This window comes from Rhopilema esculentum, chromosome 19, assembly GCF_057945365.1.
Source record: "Rhopilema esculentum isolate cy_ngs chromosome 19, ASM5794536v1, whole genome shotgun sequence".
Taxonomy (NCBI): domain Eukaryota; kingdom Metazoa; phylum Cnidaria; class Scyphozoa; order Rhizostomeae; family Rhizostomatidae; genus Rhopilema; species Rhopilema esculentum.
Window position 1 is genome coordinate 265,362 of NC_142833.1, and position 12,596 is coordinate 277,957.

At 37.2% G+C, this 12,596-nt stretch overlaps 1 protein-coding gene across 2 annotated transcripts; it reads right to left on the reverse strand.

The window, feature by feature from the left end:
• Nucleotides 1-1,294: 1,294 nt before the first annotated feature.
• Nucleotides 1,295-12,090, reverse strand: LOC135688162 (uncharacterized). 2 transcript variants are annotated; one of them, XM_065204891.2, is made up of 7 exons: nucleotides 7,835-8,177; nucleotides 6,344-6,555; nucleotides 5,626-5,795; nucleotides 5,160-5,302; nucleotides 4,938-4,983; nucleotides 4,382-4,533; nucleotides 1,295-2,821 (listed from the first exon to the last, which is right to left on the reverse strand). In XM_065204891.2, the coding sequence occupies exons 1-7, from the start codon at nucleotides 7,858-7,860 to the stop codon at nucleotides 2,707-2,709; spliced, it is 864 nt and encodes a 287-aa protein (XP_065060963.1). In that variant the 5' UTR covers nucleotides 7,861-8,177; the 3' UTR covers nucleotides 1,295-2,706. The 2 variants fall into 2 exon arrangements, 1 of the variants encoding a protein (XP_065060963.1); XR_016144926.1 differs by lacking the exons at nucleotides 1,295-2,821; nucleotides 4,382-4,533; nucleotides 4,938-4,983; ... (1 more) ...; nucleotides 5,626-5,795; nucleotides 6,344-6,555 and adding an exon at nucleotides 6,562-6,823 and having other exon boundaries at nucleotides 7,835-12,090.
• Nucleotides 12,091-12,596: the final 506 nt, after the last annotated feature.

Consider the following 12,596-nt stretch of genomic DNA (forward strand, 5'->3'; position numbering starts at 1 on the left):
ATGGTTAAATAGGATTTTTTAAGATTATTCGTGTAGTGTTTTATAAACTTGAAGTGCCAAAATTCTACCTGACTAGCTATGTATGGTATCTTTTATTCGAGTTAGCAAGTAAATTAATAGTCTGAGTAGGCTTGTCGTAATGTCCTCTCGTTAATATTATCTAGTTTGTCCTGACTTCCCTTACCAAATAACATTCATATCATTGGACAATAATAGAATAAGGCAGCATGAATGAATTCATAATTTTTTTTTCTTATAAATCCTATAACGCCCATATATCCTGCTAATCTTGTGAGAGAATTTAACTGTTTAGCAGTTTTTCTATAGATCTGATTGACATGAGCATTAAATCTAAATTATCATCGATCTGGACACCAAGCAAAGTATCATTTTTCTCTATTCTAAATGCAAATCTTTGTCCATTTTTATTTCACCTATGCATTTATCTGTGGTGTTGATGGTAACAGTTTAAATTTAAAGGGATTTGCAATCATTTCATTTGACTTAAACCAACCATAGTTGATATCAACTATATCAACTATGCTTAAACCAAGCAAAGCAAATATTAGTGTTGTCCGCTTTAAGTTGCAATAGTTCATCAGTATTTGTTGCAATGACAGATATTGTGTAGTCATCAAAAACATGAAATAATGACCATTCACTGAGGCTTTTAAAAAGTATCGGTTAGAAAAATATTTAAGAAAAGTGGTCCAACTATTGATCCATTTGGTACTCCTTGTCAAAGTTACCCTAGGAGCTATAATGCACTTTAACTGTTTGCAATTCTTTTCGCCTCATAGGTATTTAGCTTTGCTAAATAAGGTTTTTTGGTAAACAATCAAAGGCTTTTGATTAATCCATAAGAACGGCACAAATATCTTTATTTCCTCCCAACCCGATTTTCCAGTCTCCAGTACTGAAAAGAGCGTGCTCGGAAACTGTTTTCTATATATGCGCGTCAGTATTATAAACCTTTACGTAAATAAACCTTTCTATTCACAGAACTTATTTCTGATACTGTTAAAGGCTCTTGTGCGACCAGCATGCTTTGCAACAAAATTTTCAAAACCGGCCTTATATCATACTGCATGAAATTAACAAATATAGTCCATTCTCCCAACGTAAAAAACAGCTACCGCAAAGCATGCCGGTTGAGCAAGAGCTTTTAATGTTTAGATCAGCAAAATTCAATTTTGGTTTCCACAAACCTTATTTTTTGGACCCAATTGTGTTAAAATCGACTGACTGAGTGAACATGATGGGAAAGTGGCACCATCGATAAAAGAAAACGATGAATGGATTTTGCAAAAAATGTCTTGCACTTATTGGTCAATTTACCTCTATTATGAGTTACATACTACTTTACATGACATAAACTTTTATAATTTACAAAAAACTAAACTTCTACAGCATGGTATAGGAAGGCATCCCTTGAAGTGCACATCAATTAAATCAATCAATTACTTAAAAATCACAAAAGACTCATTATCAGTTTGCTTATTAGTACCAAAAAGGAAATACCTTCAGCCCTGTCCAAACTATAATAACTAGCCTCTGTATGCCCTAAATTTGTGTGTACCCAGTTAGATTTTCACACTGTGGATATACGGGTATAGCCTTTTTGCAGAGTAGACACAAATGTACATTGGTGGTGCTATTGCAGATTATCCAAGACTACTCTGCTTTATTTATGTAGGCTGAAGAAGAGCCAAGTCCCCTCACTTCACTATAATTTAAGATTAATTTTCTTCAAGAAAGCTTGTGAACATGGCTAGACTTTGTGTGGTGAAAAAGTCTTTCAACTTTAGAAGGCAAGAAAATTCAAGCTAGGTTGGATGACAGAAATATAAAGAGGAATGTTGTTGAAGAGATGACAAAACTTTTGGAGAATTCAGAAGTCTTTCGCTAGAAGCACAGTTTAAATGTCTGCGTGTGGAAAGCATGTCATACCAACAACCAAAGTTCGACACAGGTTTATGTTCACACTACAATATCGAAAAATTTAATTGTCGAAAAAACAGACTTTGTCTTGAGTTTAATGGAAGCTAGAATAGGAGAATTATAGGAGGGGTGAGAAATTTAGATTTTCTGACAAAATCTAACCAAGTCAAGTGTCATAAAATCATACTACTTGAAGATTTTCTTGCTGTCTCCTATCAAAAATGAATTTTACCCATCTGATTCAGAACAATGGAAGAAATTATTATATTTAGCTTTAATATGTTTCCCCTTAAGATGTAACACTTAGATAAAGTATAGACAACCATGTTATGTTTCCAACAAGATCAGAAATTTTCCGAAAAAATAACAGTTTAGCTTCACAGGATTTTTTGTCTCCTTTGATAACCCACTATTTACACCACTGTCGACAAGGCTTTATATATTATCTGTGGCCCTAAAGGGTTATCTTTAATAAAAAACAATATACATCTGAAAGAATATTACACTGGAAAACATTTGCAAATTTGACTTTAGACTGGAAATGGATTCTAGAAAATATACCATGTACTCAAGACAATTTAAATAACATGATCTTGAGGCAAAATGGCTGTATTTGAATTTTGAGTTTCTTACATAGTTTACATAAGAAATTATTACTTGCAAATGCTTACCATTAATACAAATATTTTTCTATAAATATTACATATCAAAAAGAAGACTACATATATTCAAAAAATCATCTATCTACAAATTATCAAATTAAAACTATGAAATGATACAAGAGCCTACTTCAGGTTCAGTGTCTTTTGTCATTTGTTCATCCAAGGGTGTCTTTGGTAATCCATCCAATAACTTCAAATCTGGTAAAATTTTGAAAACCCTGAAATTGAAATGCATATCATTAGAATTAGGATGATTTAATTATATAAAAAATAGAATCAAAGGAGAATGCCTTCTCTGGCTTGTTGGTGAGGGATTGATGCCATACAGACAGATGAAGCTATGGTTGGCAAACCCCCAACCATATACTCTTCAACTATTGACAAATGAGTAACAATACATCCCTAGGTGAACAACAAATGGGTAACAAAAAATCCCCCTTGATGGTCAACAAATAAGTAACAATCCCTCTCTGCTTGATGGTTGACAAGTGGAAAACTGTCGTTTCTAAAAGACTGAACACTCCAAGAACAGGATGAACACCCCAAGAACACCCTAAGAACAAGCCATTAAGTGGCTAAACACCCTTTAAGACATATCGAAATTGGTATATCATTTGAAAAATAATTTGGTGAATCAATCAAAATTAATTTTGGGGTGGAAAAGGACCTGATAAGTCTAATGCTGTTGGTGTTGTTAGAACTAACTAATGTCTTGCACCCGAAAAGTGTTAATGGGGGTTAATACAGTCAACTGAGGCCACAGACATCTTCATTTTATCAAGCGAACAATGGTACAGACGCAAAAGAGAAACTTTCCATTATCATAAAGGAAATAGCAGAAATAGCATCTGTGTGTACACTAGCTATATTAGTATACAATGACCACAGAATAGTTCATTTCTATTCTCTGCCGTGACCACATGAGCAAATTAGTGGATGGGAAGAGCAATTGTTTGGAGGACAAGGTAGTCAAGTCATTCATTGGTACATCATTCATTGTCACTGGATGTGAAAGATTTTCAAAACAACGGGGAATTGCTTGAATGCACAAAAGAAGCATGGAAAGTCAAACTCAAATTGGCTCTGCATGTATAAACCCCTGTTCACACCTTTGGTGTGCTAAACATCAGTTGATTTTAAAAACATCAATGTTGGTGCTGAACAGCATTAGACTTATCAGGGCCTTTTCTGCCCCAAAATTAATTTTGATTGATCGACCAAATTACTTTTTGAATGATATGCTGATTTTGGTATGTTTTAAAGTGTATTCAGGTGCTTAATGGGGACTTTATGGCTCGTTCTTAGGGTGTTCCCCCAAGGGTGTTCAGCCTGTTCTTGAGATGTTCAATCTTTTAGAAACAACAAGTGAAAAACAATATACCAGTGAATGGTTGACAAGTGTATAACAAGACACTCCTGAATGGTTGACAAATGGTAATGATAGACCCTTTGATGGTTGACCAATGTGTAACAATACCTCCCCCCTTGATGGTTGACCAAAAAAACAATATACCCACAAATATTTGATAAATGTGCAACAAGCCACTCTGACAGTCTAGGATGGTCTGCAAATGTGTTATGATACACCCCCAGCCCCCCCCCCCCCCCTGCTCTGTGGTGTCTGAGCAACTGTTCTGTTCTCAATATATACAAAATAATTTTTTGATTATTTTTTTTGAAAAATGTTAAACTTAACACAGAAACTTTACTGTTATACACAAAGTTATTACATTTTGAAAATATTGCACCAATGCCAGGTTGTAATTCAAAGAACAAACCTTTGCCTGTAGTACTTTTCCAAAGATAATGGGTTGCCTTCAAGAATTAACGACTTTAATCTTGATCTTTTAAATATTTCAAGTCCATTGAATGATGATATATTATTTTGTTGCAGTGATAAATGTTCAACATTTGGAATAATGGGCAATTTCTGCAATAAGAAAAAAATTTAAAAAATGAAGCAAGCCGACAGGAATAATTGGACAAAAGGATAAATCTTCAAAGTCAAAACTCTATCTATTAAGCAGACACTGCCATTAAATTTTATCTGACAAGATTATACACCTTTTTGAAAGAAGGAAGTGTATGGTTTAACACCAAAAAATAATTTCCAATTGATAGGTAAGCACACCTTTGCAAGTGTTTAATATTTTTGGTGTTAAACCACTTGTTACAACAAGTAACAATCTTGATAGGATATAGGATAGAGTAATGATGGTCTCAAACACTAGAGAACACCTGAAATATCCAAAGAATTTTATCTACAGTAATTCTTGTTTCTTCTCCAAGGAGAGCCTGAAAAAATCATGCATTATTAAAAAATACCCTACTAACCTTGAATGAAGATAAAAAATTTCGTTGGAGATACAGTCTTGTGCAGCTATGAGAGATTAATAAAAAAGTGTCAAGTTTTCCTTTTATCATGTAAAAGCATAAATTAAGTTTAATATCACAGAGCCACAGAGCACAAGTTTTTACTACATTTTCAAGAAATACATTATCAGGGCATAGCTGCTTCCCAAGGCAAGACCATGCTGAAGAGAAATAAGAACTGACCTTGGAAATGAAATTGTGTGGAGGTCTGCCAAAGAGTTATCCATCAACTCAATTTCCTGACATCTCAGAAGTTTACGAAGGACTTTATAAAACTCTTTCAACTGATATCCATGGCCCAGTTCTTGGTATGATAAATTTACAAACTGTTTGAAAGAAAATAGAACAATGATAATACAACAAGTGCTGGTGGTAGAAAAATTGAAAATGACTTTAAGTATGCTGTAAAATGTTTGCGATTTCTCAAAGCTATTTTCAATTATGATAACTTGCCTGCTCGATTTCTAATAAAAAAATAACATTGATATATATATAATAGTCCATCCAAATTTTTTTAAAAAAAAAGATGCTGAAAAAAGGAAATAAAGTACAAACCTGAATATCAAAATGCACTTTAAAAGCAGAAAACAATCTTCAAATAACATGTAAAGTAAATTTAGAAATTTAAAAGACATCACAAAAAACTTACTTTGCAATTTGGCCAGTCTTCTAACTTGTTTCTGTAATCTTGCTGTTTCTTGGACCTCAACTTTTTAAATTTCTTTTTAGAGACTTTTCCAGACTCTATATCAACATCACTGTTATCTGCATATTCTTCTTCTATAGCATATATTGTGTCTTTTTTATAAGATAGAGGTGCTAAAATGGGAAAAATATATATCCAAGTTAAAGCAAAAATGGAATCGTAATTAAGCAAGGCAAAACTTCTTTAGGGTCTTTATCTGTAGGCAGTATTCTAGCAATATATACTACAAATTCACAAGTCAGAGGAGCCAGAATGAGTCTTCCAAAATTTTTAATCAATGCAACAAGGATTCATTTCTCAAGATCAAACAATCCATTCTGTTTGCAAAAAACACTGAAAAATTTGCTGATACTACAAAAAAAGAAGACAAGAACAAAATGTAGATACAACAATAAATACAATAAAATAATAGTACCAAAATCTTGCCCCAGCATACAGGGCTTCATCAGAGTAAGAACAACAAGCTGCCTTGTGGTGCAAATGTAAAACATTTGGCTCCTTTAAAACACCTGGCCTTATTTTGACAGCCCTTTTAAGGCCATGTCTTAAAAATCAATGCTATCAAGGGCCAGCATAGAGAGGACTGCTGAGGTATTTGCAATTTATACTACATACATTTAAAAAATTGTTAATAATACTGAGGTTATCCAGAAATTCACACCTCTTCTGACTCTTGGCGTTTTGAGAGCACTTGAGCTGACATTCACATCTTCAATCTCATGCCATTTTGTATATCGATACTTGGATGCTGGCAGTGGCAAAACTTCAGATAACTCAACATTATATTCATCATCATCACTTTCCTCTTGTGTTGTAATCAAAACAATTGGAATACCTTCATTTCTAACAGCAACAGTGTTACTGTCATAACCCCTATGAAGATGATAAGAGCAGCTTATTTCCTCTTCTGGTTCTTTTAAAAAGAAGCAATGTTTATTATGCTGAGTTTATTACTGAAAAATTTTCAATGTAAAATAATTGTCACTGTTTACAGTTAGAATAATATGATGATAGCAGTGTTAGAATACTCAACTAAAAAAAATAATGTTGCATGTTTAGTTGATCTACAACAGGCCTTGCCCAGAAAGGCCCTTGACCTGGTGCACCTCAAAACAGCCACAAAGAATGAATTATTATGCCCCTGAAAATACAAAACGATTATTGCCACAACACAAAGAAAAATAATGTTATACAATTGTCTTCACTTAACTCACACCATCTACTCAAATGACTGCAATGTATGAATTATACATTGAGTAAGATTTGCTTAGCAAGACTTAATAGCAACCACTAATCTTTTGATGACACTTTGAATCAGGCTTGTTTCAAGGCCAGCCTATATGAATATGTTTTCTAGTGAAAATAAGATTTTGGATCTTTACAGATCAAAAGCTATGAAAATTACATGCACCCTAAATTTTCTTCCTGCTAGCAATACAATACTTGACTTGAGTCTTGATTGAGTTCTTGACAGACTTGGCAAAGTTTTTGATTGATACTAAATTAGAAACTGATGTTTTTTCAAGATCACATTTGTCCTTTGAATATTGAGATGTCACCATTTATTTATGAAAATATCTTGCTGATATGTGTACCCATCATATGAAATGAAAGGCTAAAAAAGCTGGCTGATAAGTATAAACAGGTAACCAGCCGCATCTTGTTTTATAGCTAACAGCTATTACCATTCCCAAACACCAGTTATTTGTGGAGAGTATTTGTGAAGTTTTCTGCCAGTCAGTAAACATATTACCATTTGGTTCACAAATCAGTTTTACTTTTTCGCATAGTCAATATTCGCCAAAAACAAAAAAAGGTGCATATATTTTGCAGGTCTGGCCAATCGATTAGCAAGGGAACATTGGCATTTCAAACTCCCTTTATTCCGTTGGGCCTACCTATCTACTTCTTCTCAATACTAAAATCAATTTGATGCGATGAAAGGAATTTCCAGTCAGTACTCATGAACTTTTGCACATGAAACGATTCGATAACATATTTGGAAAGTATACGAAAGAACGTTCCTACACAGGCCAAACTTTACAAGCCTGGGGAAGGCCTTTGTGCTTCTTCGAGTGCAGGGCTTGATGCTTCTTCGCTATATAGTAATAAGCTCCAAGTTACATAGAATAAAACGTAAAATCAATCTTACCTATTCATCTGCGTAGCTATTGTCATCTAGACGTCTTTAATCTACCTTGCAAGTTCGGTTAGTTAAAGAGAGAAAAATGCATCACAACTTTCCTCCCGTTGTCTATCTTCCCCCGCCATCATGTCTTGTCGAGAATTGGAATATCATGACGGTATGATATAGTCGTTTCTTTGGAATACAAGGTTGTGGTTCGTTTGATTTGCTACTTCAAGCCTTTGTTTATAGTGACGATGGCTACGCGAAAGATTTCATTACTTTGTTGTTATGGTGACGAATGTTGTGAAAACAGAACACCGTCGTTGCTAATGTCCAATTGGATAATATTTGTAAATAAAGAAAAGGCCACGAAAGCAAACTTTTCGATGGACTCCAGTCAATTTCTCTCAGAGAAAAGTCGATACATTTTTGTAGAAAATAACCGGAGCACGCCGAGAAATAACAACAACAAACTCAATTATTACAATGATAATTATCGTAATCCTCGAATAAGCCCCCCCCCCTCGAATAAGCCCCCGCCTAAAAAATCATGTTTGCAAATAAGCCCCCCCCCCTTGAATAAGCCCCTATTGGTAAAAACGAAACTCCGTCAATTTTAGCCTGCGTGCAGACTAAAGTTTGCATGCAGGCTACATCAATTTGTGCTGACATCAACTTATTCAGGACAAGATTTCTCGATCTATATTTGCTAAGCCAAGCTGTCACTCGTTGTAAAACTTAGACAATGACCGATTTCTTCGATCTAATTCCCATTTTCAATTTTATGCATGTCTTCTACGGTAAAGACATAGCAACCAAGGTAAAGCTAAGGACAAATTTAAGAGAATTATAAGCAAATTTACTTACAGAATCATAAACTACATTTATTTTCACTTTTGCCTAAAATTTTTCTTCAGTTCTGCAGAAAAGTGCGGGGGGCATGGCCCCCCGGCCCCCAGGCCCCCTGGTTTCGCCGGCCCTGCGCTAGACCAAAATTTTTCATTGCTTCTCGTTCTCTTTGTGGCCGTTTTTGTGTTTTCGGCATTGAAAATAAAACGTTAATATTTTCCATTTTACCTCGACATTTTGTTACCTTTTTATATTGTAGAAGGGTAGGAAATAAATTGAATTTGCTGGGATTTGCATTTTTGCTGACGCCATTTCTAGAATCCCGCCAAAACAGCAAGATTTGTTCAATCAATGTTAGAATGCCAGTTTTGGAGCCGCCATTTTGTCTTAAAACTTTTGTCACGTAAGTGTAGTACAGTGTAAAGCTACTGCGAGCCTCACAAATAATTATGGACATAAAAGTGAAACGTCAAAGGACTTACGACCTCAGAAAACAACAGCAATTTGGCTTTTTCGTCTTACGTCTTTCTTTGCTTCTAAAAACGTCTACATGCGCGGCATGTCTTCTACTTTCGGCTACAAGAATCGACTGACAACTTGGAAAACATCCTAACTATAAAACGGCGTGACAAGAATACTAACATAAAAATTACTACCAAAAAAGGTAAAGTTAATAGCGCGAAAGGGGTGGTACCAGCGTACACAAGTCTTACGATAACCAAATATGGATAGCACTAGGTAATAGCAATATCAACAAAACAGGCATAAACAAGTCAACAAACAGGATATAAACAAGTTATTTTAACAAGTTACTTGAAACTGGGCAAACCAGAATAACGAGTTTAATAGGGCGCATGATTCGACGAGCGTCTATGTCGCAACATTACCCCCTCCTTTAGAAACGAAGCCTCCTGGCTTAACGAATTGTTATACGGGACGAATCATCTGTGGCGGACAGGCAGCTTCCGGACGACTGATCTCAGGTTCTTCAAAAGAAATTTCTGGCTCCTTTTCTTCAACCGGACGAGCGTTTCTGACATCAGGACCGAAACTAGACGACGGCATATCGGATTCCGAGAGATCCGGCGACGAATCCTCTATATCTGGCGGAACAATTGGGCGATCGGCTGGATCGTAATACGGTTTCATTCTGTTCGCGTGAACCGGTACTGACACAACACGGTTGTCTAGTGTACGTAAACGAAAATGAACTGGTGATAGCTTCGCGACAATCCGATAAGGACCATGATAGTTGTGGCAGAGCTTTTTCGACAAGCCTTTTTTGGATTTCGGCGTAAATACCCAGACTCTCGAGCCTACGTCATAGTGAACGGGTGCACTGGTTTTGTCGTACTGTGCTTTCATGCGTTGTTGAGCAAGCTGCGTATTGCTGGAAATAATCCGTCTGGCTTCTTCAAGATTTTGGACAACGCGAGCCCGATGTTCAGCAACTGAGGCAGAGAGATTCGAGGAAGGCAAGAGCAATGAAACATCGATCGGAAGGCGTGGTTCACGGCCGTACAATAAATAAAATGGTGATTCGCCAGTAGTAGCATTTGGTGAAACACGATAAGCAAAAAGGACCATTGAGATGTGTCTGTCCCAGTCCTTCTGGTTGCTGCTAACGTACATTGATAAGCTTTCCGTTAAGGTGGCATTAAACCGCTCAACCAGGCCATCAGTTTGCGGATGATAGGCAGTCGTATGCTGACGATGTGTATTTATCAGCGTACAAACCTCTTTCACAATGGCGGCAAGAAAGTTAGAGCCTCTGTCGGACAAAAGAGTACGAGGTGAGCCATGACGAGCAAGGATCTCATCGATAAGGAGTTGAGCTATTCGAGCAGCTTCAATAGACGGTAGCGCAAAAGCCTCAGGCCAACGAGTGTAGTAATCGGAAAAGACAATGATATATCGATTTCCCTCGTGAGTGACAGGCAAAGGGCCAAGTATGTCCATAGCGACTTTGTCAAAAGCTCCTTCGACTGGTATTGGCAACAAAGGGGCTTTACGCTGACCCCTCGGAATCTTTTTCATGGCACAGTCTACACAGGTTCGACACCAATGCTCCACATCTTTAAACATCCCGTGCCAATAGTATCGACGACGTACGACTTCGTAGGTTTTTTGTGTTCCAAAATGGCTGCCTGTTGGTGCATCATGACATGCAGAGAGAATTTCATGTTTCAAGCAAGCGGGAATGACAACTTGAGAACACAACGAGTGAACATTACGTTTTCCTGGTGACCACAGATGGCATAGTATCCCATTGCTGTCCAAATAGTAAGAGTCGATTTGGAGGAGCAAGGAACGAGCTTGGTTATCTTCTATTGGCAGCACACTAGTTTCCAGATACCGGATGATTGAGGAGAGATCTGGATCTTGTCTTTGCAAGGTATGCAGTGAAAAGGCTTCAGTGCAAGGAAGGTCAACAGCCACAACTGGATGACTGAAGTGAGGTGTAGAAGAGGAAGCAGGCTGAACAGAATATGAGCGTCGAGATAATGCATCTGCGTTACCATTGGAACTGCCTGCACGATGAATTATTTCAAAGTCATATTGTTGCAGTTGCAAAGACCATCGTGCTAGTCTACCTGTAGGATCTTTAATACGCATTAGCCAAGAAAGACTTCCATGGTCAGTGTGGATGAAGAATTTTCCACCAGCAAGGTAAGTTTGATAATGTTTTACACCATCAACAACGGCCAAGGCTTCCCTTTCAGTTGTACTGTAGTTCACTTCTGCTGGATTAAGCCCTCTACCACCATATGCAAGAACAACTTCCCTACCTTCGATAACTTGTCCCAAAATATAGCCTAATGCAGTTTGGCTAGCGTCAGTATATAAATGGAACGATTTAGTAAAGTCTGGATAGGCAAGGATAGGTGCAGAACACAAACGTTGCTTGAGGAGGTGAAAAGCATTCTCACAAGCTGACGACCAAACAAATGGGATTCCTTTGCGTGTCAGCATATTTAAAGGCGAGGCAATTTTAGCAAAACCCTGAACGAAACGTCGATAATAGTTTGCCAAACCAAGAAAACTACGTATGTCCTTCACACATGTGGGAGTTGGATATGACTTGACCGCATCAATCTTGGCTGGATCAGGAGACACTCCCTCCGCAGAAACGACAAAACCCAAGAAATTGACCAAAGTTTTGGCAAAATGGCATTTAGACGGCTTTAATTTCAGATTAGCCATACGAAGTCTATCAAGCACCAATTGCAAACGAGCAAGATGTTCTTCGAAAGAAGAGGCAAAAACAATTACGTCATCGATGTAAACGAGGCACAGTTTCCACTCGAGGCCATGCAGCACCCGAGACATCAATCGCTGAAAGCATGGAGGAGCATTACATAACCCAAAGCTCATAACTTCATAGGAGTAGACCCCGGCATGAGTGGCAAAGGCTGTTTTATCTTTTGAGTCTGGGTGAATAGCTACCTGGTGGTACCCTGACTGAAGATCAAGTGTTGTAAAGTATCGTGAGCCTGCAAGTGAGTCAAGAGCATCATCAGTACGTGGTAAAGGATAGCTGTCCTTTCGAGTGACCGCATTCAGTTTGCGATAGTCAATGCAGAATCTTGTTGTTCCATCCTTTTTCTTAACAAGCACCACGGGAGAACTCCATGGGCTGGAAGAGACTGTAATTATTTCCTGAGCAAGCATGTCCGAGATATGTTTCTCAATCTCCTTACGCTGAGACTGCAAGGCACGATAGGGAGCCTGTTTTATGGGCCTGGCATCCCCGGTATCAATGGTATGTTCTACAATGAATGTACGACCAAGATCAAGATTAGAGGAAGCAAAAGTGTCCGAGTAACGTAGCAAAAGATTAGCTAATTGTTCGTTTTCAGCAGCAGAAAGGTGTGGATTTGGAAAAGAGTCAAAACGAGAAAGAGAGTCTTTCATATCTACGAAGGCTGAAGGAAAA

What these genes read in the sequence shown, in the direction of transcription:
- LOC135688162 (XM_065204891.2), bottom strand. Translation starts at nt 7,860, where the DNA reads ATGACAATAGCTACGCAGATGAATAG. An exon ending in AACGCCAAGAGTCAGAAGAG is followed by an intron (nt 5,796 to 6,343) that starts GTGTGAATTTCT and finishes TTCCCATTTTAG; the next exon opens with CACCTCTATCTTATAAAAAA. An exon ending in AAGACTGGCCAAATTGCAAA is followed by an intron (nt 5,303 to 5,625) that starts GTAAGTTTTTTG and finishes TCTTTCAAACAG; the next exon opens with TTTGTAAATTTATCATACCA.